The sequence below is a fragment of the Nicotiana tabacum genome, chromosome 19 (assembly GCF_000715075.1).
Source record: "Nicotiana tabacum cultivar K326 chromosome 19, ASM71507v2, whole genome shotgun sequence".
Classification (NCBI taxonomy): Eukaryota; Viridiplantae; Streptophyta; class Magnoliopsida; order Solanales; family Solanaceae; genus Nicotiana; species Nicotiana tabacum.
In genome coordinates this window covers 2,218,395-2,245,558 of record NC_134098.1, presented here as the reverse complement: position 1 = coordinate 2,245,558, position 27,164 = coordinate 2,218,395, and the positions used below count along the sequence as shown (strand labels likewise).

The 27,164-nt window shown below is 34.0% G+C and overlaps 1 protein-coding gene and 1 long non-coding RNA gene across 5 annotated transcripts; one reads left to right on the top strand and one right to left on the bottom strand.

Annotated features, from left to right (window-relative positions):
- Positions 1–13,103: 13,103 nt before the first annotated feature.
- Positions 13,104–13,762, bottom strand: LOC107810067 (uncharacterized). Its single transcript, XR_001653559.2, has 2 exons — positions 13,547–13,762; positions 13,104–13,417 (listed from the first exon to the last, which is right to left on the bottom strand). It is a non-coding gene; the product is annotated as an uncharacterized LOC107810067 (long non-coding RNA).
- Positions 13,763–21,374: 7,612 nt separating this feature from the next.
- On the top strand, positions 21,375–26,913 carry LOC107810075 (splicing factor U2af small subunit B). Of its 4 annotated transcripts, XR_001653563.2 has the most exons (7): positions 21,377–21,730; positions 23,862–23,948; positions 24,036–24,117; positions 24,317–24,443; positions 24,547–24,994; positions 25,107–25,139; positions 26,575–26,913. XR_001653563.2 is itself a non-coding variant. In XM_016634813.2 (6 exons), exons 1-5 carry the CDS (start codon positions 21,494–21,496, stop codon positions 24,974–24,976), a joined length of 963 nt encoding a protein of 320 aa, XP_016490299.1. In that variant the 5' UTR covers positions 21,375–21,493; the 3' UTR covers positions 24,977–24,994; positions 25,107–26,913. The 4 variants fall into 4 exon arrangements, 3 of the variants coding, with proteins under 3 accessions (XP_016490299.1, XP_016490293.1, XP_016490305.1); XM_016634813.2 differs by having other exon boundaries at positions 21,375–21,730; positions 25,107–26,913; XM_016634819.2 differs by lacking the exon at positions 25,107–25,139.
- The last annotated feature ends 251 nt before the right edge of the window (positions 26,914–27,164 follow it).

The window sequence follows — 27,164 nt, the reverse complement described above, 5'->3', positions numbered from 1 at the left end:
GGGCATTTCAGTAAAACAGGACATTCGGCCCAAAACATTTATATACATCAAAATAGCGTCATAAAACTGAGTTATGCGGTAAAAAAGTATAAACATGACTGAGAATAGATTTTCAATTGAAAACAATGAGAGGATGGTAAGAAACATCCCCTAAGGGTCCAAACAGCATTGGCGCAAGGCCCAAACATGGCATTCAGCCCAATTTACATAAAATCTTTCTAAATCATATAAGTATCAATGGTTTCAATAAAGTATGCAACTTTACAGTTGCTACGGGCCGGACCAAGTCATAAATCCCCAACAGTGCACGCCCACACGCCCGTCACCTAGCATGTGCGTCACTAAAAATAGTAGAATGATACAAAAATCTGGGGTTTCATACCCTCAGGACTAGATTTACAATCGTTACTTACCTCAAACCGGTCAAATCTCTATCCCGCAATGCTCTTGCCTCTGGACTCGGCCTCCAAATGCTCCAAATCTATTCACAATCAGTATAATACCATCAATATACGCTAATGGAATGAATTCCACAAGAAAAGATTCAAAATTTGACCAAAACCCGAAATTGGCTCAAAACATCGCCTGTGGGGCCCACGTCTCGGAACCCGACAAAAGTTACAAAATCCGAAAGCCCATCCAACCACGAGTCTACCCATACCAATTTTACCAAAATCCGACCTCAACTCGACCCTCAAATCTACATATCTTATTTCCAAATTTCTAAGTTTCAATCTCTGATTTACACCTCAAAATCATGAAATCTAGTCGGATTACTTGATGATAATTCAATATTATGGAGTATAAATGATCACAAGGGACTTACCTCATGTTTTCCTTGAAAATATATCAAAAATAGCCTCTTCCCAAGCTCCAATTTGTCAAAAATGGCAAATGGGACGAACCCCCATTTTTATAATTCTGCCGAGACATCATCGGTTCTGCCTCGATCTTGGCCTTCGATCGAGGTCCTCGATCCTGGTCCTCGGTCCTGGCCCTCGATCTTGGTTCTCGATTACGACTTCGACTCGGCCTTCGATCGTAGCCCTCGACTCTGGGCTCGATCATGCCTTCGATCATGGCCCTCGACCCTGAGCTCGATCTGGGCAGAAGCAGTTTCCAACATAAGGAAATTGCAGCAGCTGTTCTAGTTCAATTTTTGATCTGTTAACCATCCGAAACTCACCCGAGGCCCTCGGGACCTCAACCAAATATACCAACAAGTCCTAAAGCATCATACAAACTTAGTCGAATCCTCAAATCACCTCAAACAACGCAAACATAATGAATTACACCCCAATTCAAGCCTAATGAACTTTGAAACTTCTAATTTCTACAAACAACTCTGGAACATATCAAATCACGTCCGATTGACCTCAAATTTTGCACACAAGTCCTAAATGACATAAAAGAGGTATTCCAATTTTCAGAATCGAATTTCGACCCCGATATCAAAAAGTCAACCCCCAGTCAAACTTCTCAAAAAATAAAACTTTCGACATTTCAAGCCTAATTCCTCTACGAACTTCCAAATAATATTCCGGACATGATCCTAAGCCCAAAATCACCATACGGAGCTATTGGAATCATCAAAATTCAAATCTGAGGTCGTTTACATATAGGTCCATATCCGATCCACTTTTCTAACTTAAAATTTGCAATTATGAGACTAAGTGTCTCATTTCACTCCGAGTTCCTTCCGGACTCGAACCAACTAACCCAATATAACATAATATAGTTGAATAACACAAAAAGAATTAGGAATGGGAAAAACAGGGTTATAACTCTCGAAATGACCGGTCGGGTCATTACAAACAACCTTTTGAAAATTCCTGGTTTTGCCAATGTGTGGTTATTCTAGACTCTAGAGTATCCTAGTAATTTAAGTTTTAGAACTAGAAAGTGATTACTATAACAACATACTCAGTATAATCTCATAAGTTGAGTCTGACGAGGGTAGTGTGTACCGTGAAATTATCCATACCTTACGAAGATAGAAATGTTATTTCCAATAGACCCTCGACTCAACGATACAAAGTGATCAATGTACAAAGAATTGATGGTCTGCCCCTCTCTCCTAGTTTTGATCTGTAGGGATTTCATTCTAGTCTCCACTAAGGCTGTCCAATGGGACAGCCCGTCCCGGCCCAATCCGGTCTCGGCCCACGTCCCGTCTCGTCCCGACCCACTTAATTCTAAATGGGATGGGCCCATGTTAAACGGTACACGGGATGGGAAGAGGTGCCCATTTCGTCCCGTTTATTCCGTCCTGTCCCGCATGTCCAGTCTGTCCCGCGTCGTTTTTATATTTATTTTATTTTTTTGAAATATAGCCGTTGGGCAACGGCCTCCATCCCAAAAACATAAAACCCCTACCCCCAACTTTTAATATAAGTTTATTAAATTATACTTTGGCCCTATTTTTAAATATAAATACCCCCATCCTTCTTCTTTTTTTCCCACAAAAAATAATTATTCACCTCAAATCTCTTACATTCTACCTATATTATTCTCTCAATTTTCTCACAATCAAGTGATCAACTAAGTTTCAAGTATTTGGGCAAATATTTGGAGTAACTTTCAAGCTTCAAATTAATTCGTCAAATATTTGGAGCAATTATTTTGGCAATTTCTTCAAGTTTCAGCATTTAATCACGGTGCACTCGTTCCATCTCCGAATTTTAATATATAATTTTTGCATATCATTTTAGTGCTTAATTTTTATGTTTACTTTACGTGTTCTACTTTCGAATTTCATTTGTATGTTTAATTTTTGTGTTAACATTTTTAATTTAATTTCGTATTTAAATTATGACTCCTAAAATGTATTTGGCATATTTAAAAAAGGAGTAAATGTGATAGTAGTGGTAATCTTAATCCTTGTCCTAAGACTAATCCTTCTCCCAGAATTAGAAAACATATAGATGAAATAACTCATGTTGATGACACTTTATTTTCCCAACCCCCCGCATGTTATAATACTAATTTCGGAGAACAACTAGATCATGAAATTTTACAAAGACAATTTGGTTATGATATTTTTATTGAGGATGAAAATAATGAGGATGAAGAAAATGAGGAATAATAATTAGATAAAAATATCCACTAGTCCCGTAACACAAGCTCCAACTCAGAGTCAATCTCGGTCTGGAGCTTTACTCCATGTACCTCCTGTAAAGAGTAAGCCTAAGGTTGAACGTGCCAAAACATTACTTGTATGGAAATTTTTTAAACATGATAAAGTCAATCAACGTGTTATATGTAAAAAATGTAAGCAACGATTTGCACATACCAAAGTGGTGGGACGAGGGGTTTAGCCAGGCACTTATTTAAGGAGCAAAAATCTTTATGGATGCAAGCTCAAATAGAATCCGGAAAAATTACAGATCCTAGCACTGGTACTGGCGCTCCTAGTGGATCTGGCGGGGGTTCTAACTTTTTTACAACAACAACGTGACCCTGCTTCTGGTACTATTTTACGCCCCAATAACAAAGATAGAGATCGTGAGAACTTAGCAAAAATGGTGATTGTCTATGGCTTACCTTTTACTTTTTATTCTCACCCTGCTTTTGTGAATTATATACAATAAACTTATAATCCTTCTTATCAATGTTTTCCTAAGACCACAGTTAGAAATGATGAAAAACCTTTCAAACCGAATATCTTCAGTATATACATTGTGTATATTTTCACTTAGATTGTAAAGTGTCTATCACATCTGTTATAGGTCGTAGTCCTAATGATTGTGATTATTTAACTATTTTATGTCATTGGGTTGATCATCACTGGAACATGCAAAAATGTATTATTGGTTATAAATTTGTTGATTCAAAATACACTGGAGCATATATTGCAATTAAGGTTCTACAAATTGTTGATTCACCTTAGATAATGCTTCTGCTAACATACCCACATCAACTAGCTTAAGAACTAGACTTTGTCCAATTAATCCAGCAATTTTTCATGTTAGATATGCATGCCATATTATTAACTTGGTTGTAAAAGATGACATTAATTTATTTTCTGATGCTTGTAGTAAAGTACAATATGCTTGCAACTATATTTTTCATGCAAATAAAGCGAGTAGATTTTGTGAATTTGCTCAACAATGTGCTAGTGCTAACGTTCCATATAGAAAAGTTCAAAAAGATGTTTGTATTAGGTAGAATTCTACTTACGGAATGCTTAAAGTTTCTTATGATTATCGGGTGCCTATACAAAAGGTATTTAATATTCATAATAGTATACCCGCTGATCAAACTATTGATTCTGATGGGGATGAGATCAAAGAGCTTACTAAAATTTTAATTTTTTTTTTATTATGCTACAAAATAATTTTCTGGTATATATTATCCTACAGTTACACAAATATTGTGTTATATTTGTGGAATTTGTATTGTATTTGGTAAGTATAAAATAAATTCATTTTATGTACCGGCCATTAATGAAATTATTGCAAAATTTTAAAAATATTTTTTTCCTATTCCCCAAGTTTATTTAATTTCTACTCTACTTAACTCATCTTTAAAATTAAGAGGTGCAAATGGACTTGTTCGTAAAATTTATGAGAATTTAGCAATTCAAGAAAATGAACAACCATCTCTGGAAGACTGCCAAGCTAACATGTATTCTTATGCTCGATCAATATTTGATAAATATAAATCTATGGAAACAACATGTGGTGAAACTGCTCCTTCTACTTCTAAGGCTAGAGTAGAAGTTCTATGGGAAGGTATGTATAATATAACAGGTTTTGATTTCTCTATTGATGATGAACTTGATTCTTATCTTAATCAAGGATTGGAAAGTATTAAAGACGAAGAAGGCAACGAACAACTTTTGGCATTGTGGAGAAAGCGTGGCAAGGCTTTTCCAACACTTTCAATAATAGTCAGAGATATCCTGACTATTCAAGCATCATTAGTAGCATCGGAGAGTGCTTTAAGAGCGGCAAGATTTTAAATCAGAGATCATAGACATTCATTAGTGGAGGACAACCTAGAGATTTTCGTATTATTCAGGGATTGGATTAATTCAGAAAGAAGAAGTCTTGATTTTGAAAAATTAACCACTAGGGAAGAAGAAGAAGAAGAAGAAGAAGAAGAAGAAGAAGAAGAAGAAGAAGAAGAAGAAGAAGAAGAAGAAGAAGAAGAAGAAGAAGAAGAAGAAGAACACAATGAGATACTTAGCACTGGGAGCGATGGCGAGATGTAACTCATGGAACATCAATCAACATTACCAATTCTAGAACATTGTCCGAGAGAAATTATAGATAAGTTAAAACGAAACTATATAGGAGCTTACAAATATTAGTATGATAATTTGTAATTGTCTACTAAGAGGCCTAGTTCAAACAGAACCCTTCCTAAAACGTGGTTGTATAGATTATGTGCACTTCAAAATATTTGTATGTGAAATTTCAAAGTTCTATTAATAAAATAAAAGGCTCTAAGCCTTGAATTTATTTTATGAATTGTCTTACACTCTTACTTAGTTACTTAATGGCTTAAAATTATATTAAATAAATTACAACTCTATTATAATTACTAAAATATTTTATTACAAGTCTTTTGTTTAAATATTTTATAATTCTTTACTTACCTTTCTAATTTCCTTGTAATTTCTTAAGTTTTAAGTTTATTAAATAAGTCAAAAAATTAGCCGTTGCAAACTTTATAAACTTAGTCATTGTCAAAAAATTAGTCGTTGTCAAACTTAATGCTTAAATAATTAATTTGTTTTTAAAAACGGCCCACTTAAGGCCCGCGAATCGTCCAGTTCCGTCCAGTCCTGTTCTTTTCCATCCCGTTTGTTAGAGGGATGGGATGAGCCTACCGTTTTATCCCGTTTATTTGGTCTCGTCCCGTCCCGCTGGATAGCCTTAGTCTCCATAAGAATATGTATTATGCCTTTTTGTTAATAAACTTCAACCACTTTTTGGTGATTTCATAAATAAATAAATAAATAAATAAAAAAACACTTGCAAAATTGGAAAATTTGATGCTTCTGCCCCTTAAAGACGAAAATAATAATAAAAAATTGATTTCGTAAATATTCGTTGATTTTATTCTTTAATAAAATGGTGTTGGATTTTAAAAAATTAAAAATATATGCATCTATCTCAGGACTTATATTGGCCTCTTCACATTTCTTCTATTAATATTAATTACAGAAGGAACTCTTATATCTGTTTCTTCAAGTTCTTGCACTTTTTCGTCCTCTTTTATACCTCTTCTGATAAATAATTATCTGCTTTATTTTTCTCCTTCTAAACCTAATTACTTCTTTTCAACTGCTTAATGTATTTTTGTTTTATTTTCATCCCTTCCTCTATCCCTTCAAAGCTCTTGTATAGGTCGCTAGCATTTTACTAAGTTACTTCTCATTAATGTGGTTCACATTCACTTAATTTATAGCTAGCTAGTTATATTAAGTCAATCAGAGGCGGAGTTAATTCTACGGTTACGAATTCAATCGAACGCAATAGTTTTGATTCCAAATCAGTATTTGTATTAAGAAATCTACTTGAATATGTACAAATTATTAATTTTAAAATTTATTAATTAATAATGACCAAAAACTTGAACTCATAAGTTTCAAATCCTGATTATTAATTTGAACGCATAAGACACATGCATAAACTTACATAAGACTTGAGTTACATTAATTGTCACAATGACAACTTTGTCTTAAAGTGAAGGTACATTAAGTAAGGCATGCCCATTAATTTCCTAAGTTTTTCTGATGGAGAAAAACTATGTTGGTTTGCCTATTTAATTAGTCGGTACCCTACGCAAATTAAAAGAACTATACCATCTAAATTGTTATAGTGTAAAAATATTTACATATGAAGAGTTTTATCTCAAACAACAATGACGACGAAAGGTAAGTCTATCTTCCTGAATAGGCTAAATATCTGTCTTTGGAATATTTAGCATAAAATGGCATTAAAGAATGTCAATGGTCGAGCTCGCCGAAGACATAGCGAAACTAATGGTCGAGATGTCGACATGAGCCGTGGTCGAGATATCAATAGAGATCGCGGTCAAATGTCAACAAGGGTCGAGGTCAAGATCGACTATTAGTGATAAGACTTGTAACGGCCAATTTGTCAGAATAGGGAATGTTGATACCCAATTTTGCCCTCATATCTTTTCAAATAGTATATATATACTTTCAAAATATCATTTTGTATCATTAATTAACTTACAAGATTTATGCAAGTATTTTTTTAATTTTTATAATTTGTTAAGCTTTACAATTAATTTTCTTGCTTTTAAATTACTTGAATATTTATTTATTATCCCTTTAAATTATTTATGATGACTTAATCATCCAAATTTTATAATTTTATATCCATGTGTGTGTTTAATAATATTCTACTTCATTTTATATAATTACATCTATATTTTTAGTTATTTACGTAAATTTTGTAATAATAGCATATATTCATGCATAATTACATTTTTATTTACATTTTTGTGCCAAAATATCCTTTTTATATTTTATAATTATAAGTTATTATTTTCAATCATTTCAGTACATAAAAAATATTTTATTATTTATTATTTATTATTTTTATTTAAATAATTTTATATTTAAAAGATAGCCTAAGTTATACATTTTTGGACCACATTAGTGGCCCAAAACTACTCAAATCCCTGGCCCAATCTCCCCAGCACAAGCCAAACGATCCCTTAACCTCAACCTGGTCGGTACCCGCTTAAACGACCTGCCCCACTCCTATTTTGATCCTGGCCATTGATCTCAAATGATCAATGACCCATAATAATTCCTCCCACTTTCCTTAATCCCCATAACCCTAGAGACCACTGCTGTAAACCAGCCGTCTCTATACTCTCTCAAACCTTCCCCTCTCTTATCCAAACCTTAGTATCCGTAGCCTGATTCTCTCCAATTCCGAGCAAGAAATGGAATCCACATGTGATTTACTTACCTTATTATCCCTCTCCCGTTATTGGTCGTCCTTCTATGGTATCACATAGGTACTTGCCTAACTATGGCAAGTACCACTTTCAATATCGGACTGGAACGACTTGAATGTTTGGATTTTATGCGGTTTTCCGTCTATATACAATCTACAATGAACGACTCTTATATTATTGGTTCGATTCAAAACCGTTGGACCCAACTAGGGTTTGAGATTTTCCTTTTTCCTTACTGATTTTGATTGAATATGATATATTCTTTCCTTTCTTGTGTTTGACTGATGATTTTCCATGTTCGTCCGCTCAATTTGAACACTATATGTCCCTCCCCAATTTTCCCTCGAGAGACCTAATTTTTAACTGTTATTACTCTCACTATACTCTTTTCTCACTCGTTCACTTCTTTTGAGACACTTGAGTATTTATGGAATCGCCTTAACAACTATCCCCTCGCACTCACCTATTCGATACTATCCTAAAATTAAGCTCTTGGCCGGCTGGAAGCCAAGGCCATCAAATTCTGTCGACCTTTTCCAGTGCAAGCACTGCTCGGGGTCCATTTCGAGGCCCTTGTGAACTCTGAAGCACTGAGGTTTGGGGTCTTTCGTCACTCACCTGGAATTGCTGTCGTTTATGAGATTTTTTTATTCGTTTGTTTGCAACTGGTTAGTGCCCTGTCCTCTAGTAACTTTACTCATTTTGTTTGTGTTATACGTACTAGTGTTGTTTCGATTTCTCATAGTTAATTATGATATTATGCCACTGCGTATACAATTCTGCTTGTTTTAGCACCACTCTGTAGTTTCACTAGCTTCAATCCTGTGCATAGCCAAGTTGATTCATGATGACTGCCTTGCTTTGCTAAAACTCTTTTGAGACTATGTTCTTGCTCAAATTACTCTCTTTATTTTGAATCCTCCTATGTGTAATTTGCTATTTTTCTGCAAGTTTTGTGACAATTATGTCTAAGTGCTTAGATTAACATGTCAATCTTAGTGCGTACCCGTTATAAGTGTACAACTTGATTAATTTCTCACCTTCATGTTTAAGTATAAACTGGTCTGTTGTTTGTTATGACTTAGATCCTCTTAAGGAACCAATGCATGCCTAGAACCCATTGGAGTGTGTCTTTGCTAAGACTTTCACGTATAAACTGCCACTTCTCTAAAGTCACCCTGTGATTATATGAATTCTATATGCCAATATTGTTACAATACATAGACAAACTTGTTGCTTTGCTTTCATGTGCTCACTGATCTTTTCAAGACTTCTAGGGAAAGATCCGACATGCCTAGTATATTTCATCTTTATTTGTGTGATGCCTGCTTGCCTTATGAATGCTCATATGTTGAACATAAAACCTTGTGTGATGGTTGGTACTTACCCGAACAGTTCACATGTCAAGCTTTGCAAATTAGTTTTCCTCATTAGGCTCTTACATTGAAGTTTCTATGTTAAGTCTATATATCTTTCCTATGACATTGTTAGGTTCCCATGTTTGAACCCTTGTTTAAGGCCCCCTTAGGATAGTTCTAGACCAGGCTTATTTCTGAAATTTAGTTTGAAATAATCCTACTACTTTTAAACTTTGTTTCTGGTGTGATAAACATGAGTTTGTCTCATATATGTCTTATATATTTTCCTAATTTGAGCATGATCTTGCTTAGAATAGTTTTCTAATTACAGTTTAAGATTAGTCTTGTTACTTGTGTGTCCTAATTTAGCATCCCATAGCTTAGTCATTAGCATCGTTAGGGTCTGGTATGTTGGGCCTGCCTTTGTTCTTGAGGTTTTCAAAGTATACTGGTTGTGCTTGGAGTTTGGGCCTGCTATCGGTATGAAGTCTTGAGCCTATTAGAAGACCCATATGTACTGTTGGATTATCCTCTATTGTATTTGGGCCTGTAATTATTTAATAGTGATCTGTAATAGCTTGTAAAATTGAATGATAGGGAAATTAGTAAAAAGGGAGCTGGGTATTCTAATACTTGTATGAAAGGGTAGAGAACATGTCTACAGGGTCTATGTGCTCTACCTATTATTTAGCATGTTTTATTTCTATACACTGATTAACATCATGCCCATAGGAGTCATGCACACACATCACTTAACTTGTCAAATATGTTAGTTTCGATATCTGCTACATATGTTCCTATGTCTTCAATTCAACACTCTTAGATAACATGTCTATAGGGCGCAACAATGTAATATTTTTTTACTTACCTAGATACCATGCCTATAAGACTTCAAATAATTCGTTTATCAATTACTTCAATTATTTTGGTATACTGCTCATCTAGATATCATGGCTATAGGGTTCTAATATGCTAATCGACCATTCCCATTGTTTTCTATTACATTGTCGCCTGTTGAGATGCATACTTATAAAACCAGTATTAGTAATTCAGAACTATGATTGTTTGCACTAACATTTTACGCAAAAAAGATTAGATATCATGTCTATAGGACTTGTAACATTCAATTTGCCTATGCGTTAATCCAGAAATTACCATGTTGCCTATGTATTACTGGAAATCAGAATCATCTATAGACCATGCCTATAGGATTTATAACGATTTAATATGTACGTACATTAGCTTTAAAATGCAACATTACTTGTTTGATACTGGAATTACATAGAGATCATGCATATTGGACCAAAAGACTCTAAGTCTTAAGTTCGAAATGTTCCACTACTTAAATCTGGAAATCGGTCTGTGTGCTTCTTTATTTATGTATGGAGGCTAATATGAGCCACTTTTGCTATTATGTGCAGTCCTATTTATTTTGTATGCGCGATTAGTTTTTATCATTTTGAGCAACCTAAGTAAGTCTAGAACCACCCAAATAGAGGCCCAAAGCCTCCTGGACTATAGGCATGGGACGAGTAGTGCACGTATAGGCCGCGACTTAGAATTAAATTAGAACGCTTTCGGTAAACAACTTCAACATAGTAATCGGGTAGCAAGAGATGACAGTCTGTGCCCGCTGGATAATATGAGCAACCCCTATTCAAAAAGAGTTGCGAAGTATTATTTATGTTGCACGAGGTGATCCTTTAGGCTAAAAAACTTAGGACCCCCTTCATTTATATGCTTGCTATTCACACTTAGTCATTTAATGTAGATCATTGCAGTCGTATCCTTGTAGTACTTAAGATTTGTACCAAGTCTCATTGTGTTATAATAAACTTCTTCGACTTTTATATTTCTTGTTTATCTGATCACCTAGCATAATTACGTAATCAACATAGTCTTAAGTTTGACCGGGACCCATAGTTGTGGATTTCGAAGAGTGCCTAATACCTTCTCTTTGAGGTAATTTGAGCCCTTACCCAATCTTTGGTGGTGTTGACTAGTCAAACAGAGTGATTTGCAAATAGGTGCCCTAACACACCTTAAAAATTATTAGGCAGCGACTCCTCTCCTTTAAATACCCTTTTTAATGAGTTGTCACACGTCGAATCCCGATTTTGAGAGATAAACGGGGTGCGACAGCATGGCGACTTACACTTAGGCTCTTACCATAATGAACTTGGCTTATGTGGATTACTTTCTATGTTACATGCACATCATTTCCCTTACTCACCTTTATTTGTTTAAATCCGCTACGACATGCATATCCCTTCGCCTACTCACCTTTATTTTTTTAAATCTGCTATGACAGGCACATCCCTTCCCCTTATTCACCTTTGCTTGCTATGACCACTCTTTTATATTGTCAAAATTGCTATATCATGCCTACTTCCTTACCTTCTTTATTACATTCCCGCATATATTTTTATGAACTAAACTAACTCCATCCTTTTGTCTTTCTTCTATATTCTTTCCATGTTTACCTTTGCTATATTATTTAATTCTTTTACATATCATGCAAATACTTGACAACGTGTTATTATTGATATATAAAGAATTCTCCACATCATACTCCACTCGTGCCAATTATCAACATAGCAGCACTTGATGAGTGTCCGCGCTCTTCCGAAAATTACCCTTTTAAATCAGAAAGGCTTATTTGCGGTAGACTAGTCGATCAGCGGTGCAATCGATGGTCATGTGGATTTCCCTCTCAAGTTTTTCACTTGAGAGTACCAGTCTAGATCATTCCAGAAACCCCACTCCAACTTAAAATGTACATGCATCATGTTAAACCTAGTACGAGTTGGAACGTTATTAACGTAACAACCCGCTAAGATGAACCTTGTCCAAAGTCCGACGGGATTTCCACAATTCCAATGGACACTACCATATTATGTGCATTACTTGGAGCAAATACGCCAACATGTTGATCATTATTGCATAAGTAGTCAAATCTGGAGGGGGAAGGGCTAACCTTTGTTTGCTTGTAGAAAAATGAAGCATGAAGTCCCCAGGTTCGGTATGGTCCAAAACATCCCACCATTGCTACTTGACTGATGGAAATACCTTGTACCTCACGACAAGAATCATGTGAGAAAGGTATTGGGTGACCTGCCATCCTTGCTGAACATTTGACCAATTAGGGAATTGATTGAGGCCGCTACCATGTTATGGGATGAGAAAAGAGCTGTTTTTCGATTTGGCAAAATAGAAGTGACTCCTCTCCTAGAGAAAATAGGAGGCTTCGTCAAGTTACAATGGGATAGTCCGGGATTACTGGTTACAGAGAATCGCACTCCTCGCGGTTTTCTAAAGATGTTGGTTTCATATATTAATGTACCTGAATTTTATCTAAAAATAAAAGCCTCTTGTTAATTTTTTTGTTTTATTCTACCACCTTTATTGAGCCGCTCATGATGTTCATGATCAAATGATATGTATTGTCACTTTAATTTTAACTACTAAAATTAAATTGTTTAATTTTGTGTGAGCACCGAATGCATATAAGTTATTTATTCTTATTCTTTCTTTTTCTCTTTCCTTTCATTTTCATAGCTTTATCCTCTCTTTTTTCTCTTATTCCAACCCAAAAAACGTATTACCCAAACCTCTAACTCTACCCCTAAATTAACAAAACGGCTACCTAATTCACATTATGGATATTCTCTTTTTATGTCTCCCCCTCCCCAATATCTTAATATTGTAGTTTTTTTCTCTAAATTCACGAATCAACCCATTGCATATGACAAAATGCTGAAAAAGAGGCGCTGAGAGAGAATAATTTACATCTGAGTGTAGTAGAACCAAACTTTTATAAATTTTTCTATACCCTTGTATACAAAATTCAATTAATAATAGGGTAGTCTATGATTATTCTCTTTTTAGAAAGATAAAGAAAACATAAGGGGAAAAAAATTATACGGGAGATATATTTTGTTCGTCGTTTGTACTTGTAATATCACGATCTTCGTCGGTATATGGATAACAGTCACAAAATTCTCCCATGTCACAATAAGGTCTACAATGATGACCTTCAGCTAAGTAGGCACAATCTTCATGCTTTAAACATGCTAATTCACCTAGAGCTGTCGCTTTAATACAAAGGAGATCTGTAAAAAAAATATCGTTAGTCATATATATATATATATAATCATTATATAATATATAGTGGCTAGAAACAACAATATCGACTGGCTATCTGTGTAAAGATTCCAAGAGAATGAGAGAGAGTCACAAACCTATTGCAACAATAAGAAGCGTCAAAGTATAAACCAACTTCAAGGATGACTTCTCCATATCTAGAATGCTTATGTAGTTATGTTTGCCTTTTTCACCATTGTATAAATTTTTAGATACTTTTATAGTCTAGACAAGAGTCTCATTTATGAGAAACTTCCGTTATATTTTGAGAAATATGCTCTTTAATTCTCCCTTTACTATTCCAAATTAATGTAACTCCCTTTTCAATCCCTAATACTTGTACTTAATGGAGTAACGTTTTCTTTCTTTCTTGAAAAAATGTATCATGAATTGTATATTTGTTTAACTTAAAGAACAAACTTTAGAATAAGCAATTGAATTTATACTTAAGGCTACTAAAAAAATGTGGTTGTGTTTAAATCATAGACGGCTTAACGGTATTGGTGGCCTAAAGGCAAACTTTAAGAAAAAGCCGTAAATTATATAAATAAAATTTTATATGGTTTTATTTGATTCCTTCCTTTTTGTTTTGTATGTATCGACCATCTTGTACGTATCCTTACTATGCACTCGGCTAATTGCTAGCTTTCACCATGGAAGATATCTAATAACCCTACTCACCAAAGTTTCGGCAATATTAATATCCATGGTTAAGATAATATTTTTATAAGTTCTCATCATCTACGATCTCAATTTTGCTAAGTATATATTAAAATATAATCATACATTTAGAATAGTTCATGTCTATTTTGAATTGAAAAAATGACTTGATCTACTCTTTGTAATTAGAGGGGTGGCGAAATCATCTCCAACCGCAATTATAATGGCGCAAAAGACAGAGATCACGATCTCAGGAGGGCTCTGAGTACAGTTGAGTTGGACACTGAAAGTTTGTGGTCTGCTCCGGGTGTATGCTCTTGTTCCAAATTGAATGGGCGGTCCTCGGCACGGTTCTTCTATTCCCAGGTCTTGATATCTGTCTTATGGGTCCGGAGATGTATTATTGTTTGTTGTACCACGCGGTAAAATCGAATTTTACCAATACAATATTATGACTATTTAAGTATTTATTGTATTTTTAGTATGCTGTAACTTAGAAAGGATCAATAATTGTATTGATGAAAGTACAAACAATATATTAGAATATGATTAATTCTCTAATAAGAAAAATAAGGTGAAAGGGTTTAAAAAAAGAAAAAAAAAGGTTACTGCATTTTCTGGCTATGAAAGAGACGTCACATCACCTCTATATGGATCAAAATTATATAGATAGATAAATATTTAATTGGTAATGCTTAAGAGTAATTCTTTTGTTTAATATATATCAAGTAAGGAAAGAAACAAAAGGGTAAACATTTTCTTTACAGTTGCCCTAAAAACTAAAATTTGATTTATAATTTTTTTTTTGCTAAATCCCATACTATTGAGTTTGTAATCAATTTATAACTGAATTAGTAATAAAATTTGCCAAGTTTAGTAGGGTGCTTACAGAGATACTTTTCATAGCCACCTAGTGGAACAACAAAAGATTTTTAAAATATTTAAATATGATTTTATAAAGAGTTTGTTAATATGTAGCAAAATAAAATTTCTTTCAATTATCTATACTATATTAAAACCACGAAATCGTTTAACGAAATATCGTTCACCTTTTTTACCCTTTAAAAATATATTTCATATGGGATAATGTCACGATCCGAAATTCCCACCTTCGGGACCATGATGGCGCCTAACATTTCACTTGCTAGGCAAGTCAGCGTTAGAATAATTTTATCATTTTTGACAATTTATCTTAATTAAATAGTAAAGAAACCAACAAGCGAAATAATATCTGAATTTAAATGAGCAAACCAAAATAATACGATGTCTAAATACCATCCCATAACTGGAGTCACAAGTGCACGAGTTTCTAGAATAATACAAGCAAGGGTCTGAATAAAAGAAAGTTGTCTGAAAGAAAACACACAGCTAAGATAAAGTAGAAGGGGACTTCAGAGATGCGAACGTTGTGCAACTATACCTCAAGTCTCCTTTGATAGTTGAATTCGGGTAAATCTACAGTACGTCGTTGGGACCAACTCCGATATCTGCACAAGAAATGCAGAGTGTAGTATGAGTACAACCGACCCCATGTATTCGGTAAGTGCCGAGCCTAACCTCGACGAAGTAGTGACGAGGCTAAAGCATGTCGCTTACATTAACTGGTACGCAATAATAATAATAATAATAATAATAATAATAATAATAATAATAATAATAATAATAATAATAATAATAATAATAATAATAATAATAATAATAATAATAATAATAATAGGTAGATCATATCAATAATTGAAGTCAATTCAGCAGTCATAATCTCTCAATTAATTTCCGTTGCGGCGTGCAACCCGCTCCAACAATATAAACTTAGAATAAAATCCGTTGCGGCATGCAACCCAATCCAACAATAAAATCTTTCAATTTAATTCTGTTGCGGCGTGCAACCCGCTCCAACAATATAATTAAGCAACTCTTAAATGTAAAAATACTCCAATAAATATCATATTTAATAAGAAATTATTAGACAACAAAGCATACAATTATTATGATTTATTTAGAAAATAAGTAATGACAAGTAGCAATTAATTATGAAAATTAAGAAAAAAATAGGCAATTTAATATTTAATATGCTAAATGTCAAGTGGCAATTAAGACACATAATTCAAATAAGCATGTAACAATTATAGCATGAACTCAAGACATGATATTGGACAAGAAATATGAGAAAAATAATTAATGTAATAATTAATTCATGATTAAAATAATTTATGATTTTCAGATAATTATGCAAACAATCAATTTTGATGACGTATAGGCACTTGTCACCTCGCCTATACGTCATTACAGATGAAATTCACTTAACAAATAATTCAAGGGTTCTATTCCCTCAACTCAAGATTAATCACGACACTTACTTCGCTTTGCAACCAAATTCAAGATTCCAATAAATCTTTGCCTTGCGAATTCGTGTCTGAAACCTTCAATCTAGTCATAAACAATTCAATATACTCAACACGAATCGTAGGAATTAATTTCATATGAAATTACTAATTTTCGGATAAAAATTCAAAATTTATTTTAAAAATCGACAGTGGGACCCACTTCTCGAATCCCGAAAAAACTTATGAAGTCCGAACACCTGTTCCGATACGAGTTCAACAATATAAAAATTATCGAATTCTGACATCAGATTGGCTTTCAAATCTTAAATTTTTATTTTTGGAAAGTTTTACAAAAATTCCAATTTTCTTCCATCTAAATCCGAAATAAACGATGAATATAAGCATGGATTTATAAAATATAATCACTATATGATAAAGAACACTTATCCCGTTCGAAATCATAAAAAACTCCTTAAATCTTGATGTTTCGTGGCTATTTAATGGTGGGGGTTCTAGAATCGATGATTGATTTGTGGAGCAGAGATAAGCAATGACGGCTTTTGAAGTTGGGAGCTATGGAATTTTGGACGATGGAGCTCTCCTGATTTATCTAGTGTTTTCTTTTCTAGCCTCTCTATGTGAGTGGTTGTTTTCAATGAATAAGAAAAAGGTAAAGTGAGTAGGTGTGCCTTCTTGTTCCGCAGAGGAGATCAATTTTATGCTCTATCCTCATATGTTGTATTTACTCTATCCATTCCTCGGTTCTAGCTCTGTCTCTCTTTTGTACGTGTAAATAAACTTTTTGAAAAATTATACGGACTGTGTATGCACGCAAATTGAGAAATAATAAATAATGATTTTTGAGGTCTTAGAACAAAGAAATAAATATTTAAATTAAAAATGATATTTTGGGTCATCACAGATAAAATAGTCATTTATTAATTTTCTTAATATTTAGACATAATCATTTTTTTATTTTTCTAATATTTAAAATTTCGAAATCAACTAAATTTTATATATTAAATTCTTCCTTATTAAACTAAGAGCACGTAATATAGCAGATTTTGTTTCCTTCATCAAGGGACTTCCACTATTGAAATTTCCTTTTGGACCTTTTATTTTCTCCCTTAACTTTATTTTGCTACGGTGTATTTATATAAATTTATCTCCATTCGTTTGCTTTTTGTTTGAGTATTTTTTTTTAAATCTATAATCAAGATTAGTTGTATCTAATTCAGTATCACATGCCTTCAGTATCATTCTTCATGTGTCCTATTTTAATCCTACAATAGAGGATGAAACGCCAGACAACATTAGTTTTGAGGTAAAAAATCTATGTTAGTTTTGAGGTAAATAATCTATGTATGTTCTGCCAATAAAAGTTCAAACATATTTCATTATTTTAGATATAATATTTATTTTTTTCTTTCAAATATTATTCTTGGAATTTTTTGACAATTGTTTCCAATATAAAGAGGGCATTGTTATATATTTAAATTTCCTTTTACTTGAAAAGCTTTTTTTAATTCCTAAAGTTTCGTAAGATTCGGAAATAATAGAAGAGTACTACTTTTCTAGATAAACGAAGGATGAAATTTTATCAAACATGAGCAATCTTCTTAAATATTATTGGTTGGATTTTTGAGAAAATAAAAAGAGATGGCAATTTAAACAGTTAAACAATTAGTTATGGTGTTTGGAGTTCAAAATAATTAATCATTAAATTTCTGAAATTTAAAAAATGATAATTCCTTTAGCCAAAGCAAAGAAGTTCCTTCTCACCAAAAATAATAAAACATTTACGAGTACAACATTCTCTTTATTATCTCTCACAAAATAAAAGTCTGAATCACCATTATTTATTCCAATTAAGCAACAAAGACAATCAGCAACTATGAGTTTATGATTTCATGACAAAATAATTTATTATACCATAGAGATACAAAAGAATGTTGTACACTTAACTGAATATGAATAACATTCGTTATACTAAAGAATTTATACTTTTTTTCTTAAAAAAAATCTATTCATTAATATAGGGTACACGCGCAATGCGCGTACCCTATGAGGAGTATATGCAAAAAATGTAGGCAGAGCAAAATTCTCCGCATATACCTTTGTTAGGGAGATGCCTATTGGCACTACTATACTGTAAACCTAATGGTTATAATTTATAATTGTAAGATTTTTAGAATATTAGTACTATAATTATATTAGAATTATACGAGTTAAAAATGAGTTTCATAAGAATTATCATAGATATAGAGGGATAGAATTATTTTCTCTTAGGAAAACGAAAAAAATTGCCTCTAGGAATAGGAATAACATTTGTTATACTAAAGAATTTATACTTTTTTTCTTTAAAAAAAATTATTTATTAATATAGGGTACACGCGCATTACCCTAAGACGAGTATATGCAAAAAATGTAGGCAGAGCAAAATTTTCCGCATATACCTTTGTGTGGGAGATGCCTATTGGCACTACTATACTGTAAACCTAATGGTTATAATTTATAATTGTAAGCTTTTTAGAATATTAGTACTATAATTATATTAGAATTATATGAGTTAAAAATGAGTTTAATAAGAATTATCATAGATATAGAGGGATCGAATTATTTTCTCTTAGGAAAACGAAAAAAATTGCCTCTTGGAGTAAAGGTGGAAAAACAATAAATGGAAGGAGTGAGATACTGGCTGTGGGGTTCGAGAACCCACGCGCACTTCTGCGCAGAAGATCTTAAGTCTTCCCCTTAACCACTCGGGCAAATTACCTGACTTTCCGTTCAATGACAATATCTTATTAAACCAGGTTACTTTTATTTTAATAAAAGACTTTGTAATAACAGAAAGTGAACTTTTTTTCAGTTCAAACTATGAGTGTTTAACGGGCGGGGTGGACAAAAAAAAAATAGCCAATCCGTTTAACGTTAGCGGGTTGTACTTTTCTGAGTTTTTTTTTTGTCCGTCCGGATTCAGGCTTAGGGGGCTGGACCGGGCTGTTTAATTTTTTTTTAAGTAAATTTTATTTTTCTTATTCAATGTTATTGATACTTAAGTGTTTGCAAACTTTTAAGGCTTAGAATTAAATTTTAAAGTTTAAAGTTTTAAATTTGAAATTTGAATTTTACAATTTTAAAATTAAAATTTGAAAGTAAGTGGCTGCAAAAAATTATTTATTAAGATCAATAGGCAATATGTAAGGATCAAGCTCCGGAGACTTTCATTTGATATTTTTATTGAATAATATATAATACTTCAAATTAAGTTGCAAGTTCTTTTTTTATTTTGTTATTTTTGAATTTGCAAATTAAAAGTTTACAACAATTATAAGAAGGAAAAAAAAATAGTACGTCACATGCTTTGTATCATTTTTGTAAGTTCATCCATGTCAACATGAGGTTCTTGGTTTCCGACATTGGTTGAATTAGAACCATAAACCATTATATCTCTAATTTCTTGGTCCTCCGCTCCATCTACCTCGTCACGCCCTTGATTTCGCCGTTTTGATCTTATCCAATCTATGAAGCACACTAGAATTTTCAAAGCGTTGCTGCCCAATGAATGACGGGTATCTCCTAGTTGCTGCCTTGCTTGGCTAAATGCGCTCTCTGATGCGACTGTTGAAATCAGCACATTTAGCACGTCTCGAGCCATGGCCGAAAGAACATGAAATTGATTTGAGTTGCCCCTCCACCACCCCAGTGGTAGAAATTCCTTTGTGCCGGGCTCTGCTGACTTTTGCAAGTAGAATTGAAGTTCATCAATATTCCTGCTACTGGTTTGTTGATGCTCCCCTAGTATAGACCAAATCAAATAATCTTCAACACCATCATTATCATCCAAAGCACTGGTCCCAGATGTTGAAACTGAACTTGAAGAAATATTTGCATCTACAGCAGAAGAAGCATCGACAATGTTAGCATAATAATTATATAATATTTCCAAATGTTTGTGTAGATCAGAAATACAAGTGTCAATATTAGGAGTTTCAGTTGGTCCAATATCTATATAAGAATATAAAGCAGTGATTAATTGGCGACAAGTGACCATTTTGATAGAAGGGTTTAAAATAGCACCAATTAGGTAAATAGGGGAAATTGGATAGAAATATTTTTTAAACTTATCTAGCATAGATTCAACAACAGAAGTATATCCTTCTTTTGTAATGGCTAAACTAAATATTTGATGAAACTTGAAATAATAAGTAATTGAGAATTTAAGAACAATAATCAATAATATCAAGAGAGAATTGAGAGAGAATTAGAATAGTAAGAGAGTGAATTGTGAGGAAAAATAAAGAAGAAGGGGGGCTATTTATAGTTTTTAAAAGGTTAAAATTATAATTTATCAAATATTAGGGGTGTGGGGTTATTTTCTTAAGGGGTAGGCCGAAATGACCATTTTTGCAAAAAAGGGTCAGTGGCCAACGGTCATATTTGAATTTGACGGTTGGCAAGGATAAAAAAAAATATATAAAAAAAACCCCGTTAAAAACCGGACTGAACCGGGTGTAGCCCGTTAAAAATCCGTTAACGGGTTAACGAGCTTAGCGGGTTCCGGTGCACCGATATCAAAAAACTGTTCGTTTGAAACCCGCTCCCCGCCCAACCCGTCCCAGCACGCCCTACGCGCTACAGTACCGATCTGACCCGGACTGAATCGGACTGAATCGGACTGAATCGGGTTATAAACGGGTCAGCCTGGCCCGATTAACCGGCATAGTTCAAACACACTTTAATAGAGGTATGGGTTCAATATCGGAGGTTCAATATATTTAATCTTTTTTGAAACAGATTAAGGGTTTTCGTCTTATATTGAATTTGTCTAAATTAATCAAACACCAAAAAATAAGTAAAGAAAATATTTTGGAAGTAAAACATTTTCCTTCCAACCAAACACACCCTAAGTAGTAGGAATAACAACTCAGCGCTTTAGAACTATCCAGAAGGAGCAGATACGGAAGTCTTTCCATATAAAAATTCTCCTCCTCCATTTTTATCCATTGATACCCAAAAAACCCTAGCAGAAGAGACTTATAACAATCCAATTCGGTAATAATGGCGGAGCACTTAGCATCGATTTTCGGTACAGAGAAAGACAGGGTGAATTGTCCATTTTACTTTAAAATTGGTGCTTGTAGACATGGAGATCGTTGTTCTAGACTTCATACAAAGCCCAGTATTAGCCCAACGCTTCTCCTTTCGAATATGTATCAAAGGCCCGATATGATTACTCCTGGTGTTGATGTTCATGGTCAGCCCATTGATCCTCGCAAAATGCAGGAACATTTTGAGGTAAAAAAAATTATGAAATTTTTTACTACTTGTTTGTAGATTTTATTTAGTTATTTTGTGGTTTATTGAAATGGAGGCGTGGTTGGTCAGTTGATATGTAGTGATCTTATTGTGTTTTAGAAACTAGCAAAATGTCTGCTCGTTTGCGTATTTTATTTGAATTATTTGCTATGCTTTAGCAAAATGTGGTCGAATAGAGGGACAATTATAAACAATTTATATAGCCAACCTCAACTAGTTTGAGAATGAGTCACAGTAAATTAAAAGATCCATTTTTTTTTCTGATTTTTAATGGTCGACCCTTGCTGGATTTCATTGAGTTATTTTATGATTTATTGTAATGTTCTGAGGAATCGATATAGAGGATCTATATGGTTAATTAGTTCGGGATGAAGTTGTAGTTGATTTATTAAATGATTGATTTCTAAAGATTTTTAATGAATCCATTTAGTTATCTTATGTTTTCTTAAGATTGTTAATGAATTCATTAAGTTATCTTATGTTTTAGTGAATTGAGTCCGACAGAGAGGAACATATATTGAGTATTTATATGCAGGAACTTTTTGAGGTAAAAAATCAAAATTATCAAATTCTCTGCTTGTTTGTGGATTTTATGGAGTTATTTTCCTGTTTAGTTAAACGGGTCCAAATAGAGCAGAATTGATGTAGAGGAGTAAGATTGAGGTGTAGTTGATTAATTAAGTGATTATTTTTTATGATCTTTTTAAGTAGAGAAGAGTAGAGGGTGGGCCAACTATCCTCGGAGCTTCAAACTGTGTGCTTCTGGCCCTCGGGATTTCTCGGTTATCAAATAAATAAATATAGAAGGGTTCACTTAGCAGACCCAAAGTACTATGAGATTGAAGCATAGTTGATTAATTGATTGATTGATATTCTATGATCTATATGATTTTAAAAATTGTGATTTTTTCTGCTTGTTAGTGAATTTCTTTTATTTATGATTCAGCAGAAAATATAATGAACTTCTAGTACTTTTTATTTTTATTTTTATAATATTAGCCTGAAATGAGTTTATATGGAGTAATATGGTCAATGAGGATTCATATAGCCAAATCCGACTTGTTTGTGATTGAGGCACAAGTGTTGTTTGTTTGAATAGAAGGGAATGGATGCAGGGGAATTATGTAGTCGACTTAAACTAGTCTCTCGGATTTAGGCATAGCTGGTCAATTAAATGATCAAAATTTTGTGATTTTACTATGGTGACTTTGCAAATCATGTTGGATTTGATTGAGATGTTTTATGAATTAGTGAAATGGGTAACAGAAGAGGGATATAGAGGATTTATATGGTTAAGCTCAATTAGTTTGGGATTGCAGTGCTGCTGATATAATAAATGATTGATTATTTATGATTGGCCCTTTGCGAACTGATTTGGGTTCATTGAGGTTTTGGCAGTGATACAGGCCCGAATTAAGAGGAACAGATATAGAGGAGTTATATGGTCGAACTGAGTTAGTTTGGGTTGGGGTTTAGTTAATTAATTGATGTTTTACGAATTGGATATTTCAATTCTGGAACATTTTGAAGTAAAGCTAGGAAATCTTTTTGCTCATTTCTGGATTTCTTTCAGTTATATTATGATTTAGTGAAACGGGTCTGTATAATGTGGAGCAGGATATAGAATTATTGATATACTTGGCTTCAACTACTTTTGGCTGAGGCTTATTTGATTACTTGAGTGATCAATTGATGTTTGATGATTTGGATGTTTTTTGGGATTGGAGTTACAGAATCCTCAGAAAACTAGCTTAATTTTTCTGCTTGTCTGCCCATTTAAGTTAGTTATTTTAAGAATTAGTGAAATATGCCCGAATAGAGCGAAACAGACGTAGAATATTTATATCGATGATCCCAAGTGGTTTGGGACTGAGATGGTGTTGATTAATTGATTGAGTAATGATTTGTGATTTGGATGTTTCTAGGCTTGGAGTTGCCTAATCCCTGAAGAACTAGCAAATTTGTCTGTTCTTTTCCAAAATCCTATGAATATTAGAATAAAAAAGACTGACTTTGTGAACTGGTTCATGCTTCATGTTTTGGTAATGTTTTATCGGTGGGTCATTAGTCGGATGTTTCGAGGCATATGCTTATTATGGTGTTGTTACAGGATTTTTATGAAGATTTATTTGAAGAACTGAACAAGTACGGAGAGATTGAGAGCCTGAATGTTTGTGATAATTTGGCGGACCACATGGTAAGCTATCTGTGCTTTTGTTGGATTTATTCCACTGATTTAGATTATTGGTAGGCATTTTATTTTTTGCATTATGTGTGCATGCAGGTGGGCAATGTTTATGTTCAGTTTAGAGAAGAAGAGCAGGCTTCAAATGCTCTTAAGAATCTTACAGGAAGATTTTATGCTGGTAACTTTCTCATTTAACTAATGCTTTCCTTGTATAAGTATTGGACTAAGTGGGATTTCTTAAGATGGTAAAAAGGCTGAGAACCAGTTTGTCTGTATTATGGTTAATGGGCTTGTCAACACCTATTATTTAGTTTTTTTCCTGGTTTAGATATTTCAAAGTATGATCCCCAAACTTCTGCTGGTAATAAAAACTGTAGGGAGGCCCATCATTGTTGATTTCTCTCCTGTAACTGATTTCCGTGAAGCCACCTGTAGACAGTACGAAGAGAACAGCTGCAACCGTGGTGGATATTGCAACTTTATGCATCTTAAGAGGATCGGCAGGTTACTGCTATTCACTTTGTTTGGAGAACTTGTTAACCATTTGTTCAGTGTCTTACAAATTGAATTGTTGCTGACTTATCCTTTTTATGCTGACAATTTTTAGAGAGCTGAGACGCCAGTTGTTTGGGAGGTACAGGAGAAGGTACAGTCGAAGCCGAAGCAGAAGTCGAAGTCCTTACAGGCATCGTAGCTATGAAGAGCGCTCTCACAGGAGTCATAGTAGAAAGTATGATGATAGAGATTATTATAATGAGAGCCGGAGTAGGAGGCATACTACAAGTCCTGGACATAGGAGGGGTAGGAGCAGGAGCCCTCGTGGCAGGAGGGATCGAAGTCCAACTCGGGATAGTAGTGAAGAGAGGCGCGCAAGAATAGAGCAGTGGAACAGGGAAAAAGAAGAGGCAGAACTTACTAGCAAGACCAATGCAGTTGGTATTAATTACAACGACGAAAGCAACGAGCATGGATATGCACAAAATGGTAATGGGTATAATTATCAGCAGCCATCACTACAGGATGGTTATGGAAACTAATGAGTATATCCTGGATAGGTTGGTTCCTTGTTTCTTATGGTTGATCTTTTGATTTCTCCCAAAAGTCATTGTCTTTTAAGAAAGGCCACCTGCCATGAGATATACCTTACTACCATTTTCCACTGTGCAGGTGGTGCAGGTTTTCAATTCTGTGCTATCAAATGTGAAATTTCAACCCTTGTTTTATGCTTTTCTGGTTCTCACATGTTGTTCTGTGCATCATGCATTTTATCTGTCATATCATTACCCTTGTAACCTTTCTGCCACTTCTCCTGCCAAAATTTTATTTTGGTCGTCCTTCCTTCAGTTCGTTACTTCGTCCTATGATGCTCTTTGCTTGTTCATGTCTTTTGACAAACTTGTCCTTTTTTTGCTTTGTGGCTGTCTGGAACAGTTTTGGTTATTAATTCTGATCTGTTGGGAGTTCAGTAATAAGTATTCTTCAAGGTCTAAGAGTAACGTTTCTGATTTGACATTATAGTGGTCATAAATTAAAATTACATTAGAGTTCTGTAATATTTCTGGCCCATTCTAATTCTCACCATCCATATCCATTATTATGTGACGAGAAGATGTTTTATATGGTTATATTATTGGAAGAACATTTTTAAATTACAGAAAATTAGGATGAGTTTAGTAAGTCTACGTGTACCTTATGGTTAATACTAAGTACTAACCATAATTTATATATTTTTGTCAAATACACATAATGATATTACTCCCTGAGTACTTGAGATGCTTATTCGTTGTAGGTTCTTTCGGTCAGCCAATCACTTGTATGTACTGTCACGCTACTGTAACCTTATCCAGTTGAGTCAATGCTTGTTCCCTAATGTTAGTCCTGGAAGTGTCTGTACGTGATTGTTACATAAACGAAATGTCTGAATTGCTCATAGAATCGCCTAGTAGGGCAATACATTGTAAAGTTTTGCTTTTCAAGAGCTTTATCTTTTACTCCCTTTGTTTCATTTACTCGGCATCTAATTGAGCACGGAGTTTAGAAAAGAAATAAGGACTTTTGGTATATACCAAAGGTTCTCTTAGAAAGATGTCACTCTTTCTGTAACAAACTAAAATGAAAGAAGTGTTATAACAAATGGAACCAAAGGAGTAATTATTCTAAGCCTACCATTTTCACCTCAACACACTTTTCTATGATTATTAGGACTTCCCGATCAGATTTCCATTGGTATCATATATCATCGAATTGATTCAGATTAGTGCAAATTCTATGCCATTTTAAAGTTTTTTGTCCCAAGTCTTTTTCTTGGTTGTCCATCCCAAGTGTTTCTTTCATCTTCTTGGGGGTTGCCCTCTTCTTTGGTTTAGGGGTCTATTTAAGAATGTCTTGTAATGAGAACCGCATGCATTGATAATATATTAAAATTATCTTGCAAATGTGTTGATGCTTGTATATGCAGTCAGGTTCCTTGACCAGAGCACATCCAGGCTAGTTGCTTTCCCAACTATTCTTTGTTTTGAAATTTGCTTTCGGAAGTTAGTCTTACATGTTTTATGAGTTTTGCAGATCCAGGTTTCCCTGCATATAAGGACTAAGAGCATGATTTTAATTACAACTTACCATGAACTGTGTACAGGTGGTTGGATCTAACTCAGAGGAATTGTCCCAACATGTTTGCTTTAACAGGCATTTGCAGGAAAGAGATGGAAGAATTTTTAAAGGCTTCTCCTAAGTGAGAGTATTTTAATTCTTGTTCTGTCTAATTATGGAGTAATGCAGCTTAGGAATAGGCCATTGTGGGTATTGCATTTTCCATATGACTATGATGTGGATCTGGTAAACTTGTTATGTTTAGAAGACTTCTATTAGCCATGTCTTTGACAATTGTTAGACTTGTTGGAGACTCTCTTGAAGGTTTTAGCAACATAGTTTGTAACTTTTTCTTTTTAAATAGTATCTTGATGTTGTTTAGTCATTTCATCTATTTTACAGTGATGCGGTCTATTATTAGTAATATAATGTCCAGTTTGTGTTTGAAAGTTTTGCTTGCTTGGTGCATGCGTACTGTTACGCGGCGCCTTCCTGAGATTCCTTGGAAGGGCGACGTAAGGCTAAGCAACCGATGTTAGTGCGATTATTGTCTGCCAATTGAGGTCCCCTCCGTACGTTAGACGAGATTGTCAGTGCCGTACGGGAAAACCAATGTCATGAGCAATTGAGATTGAA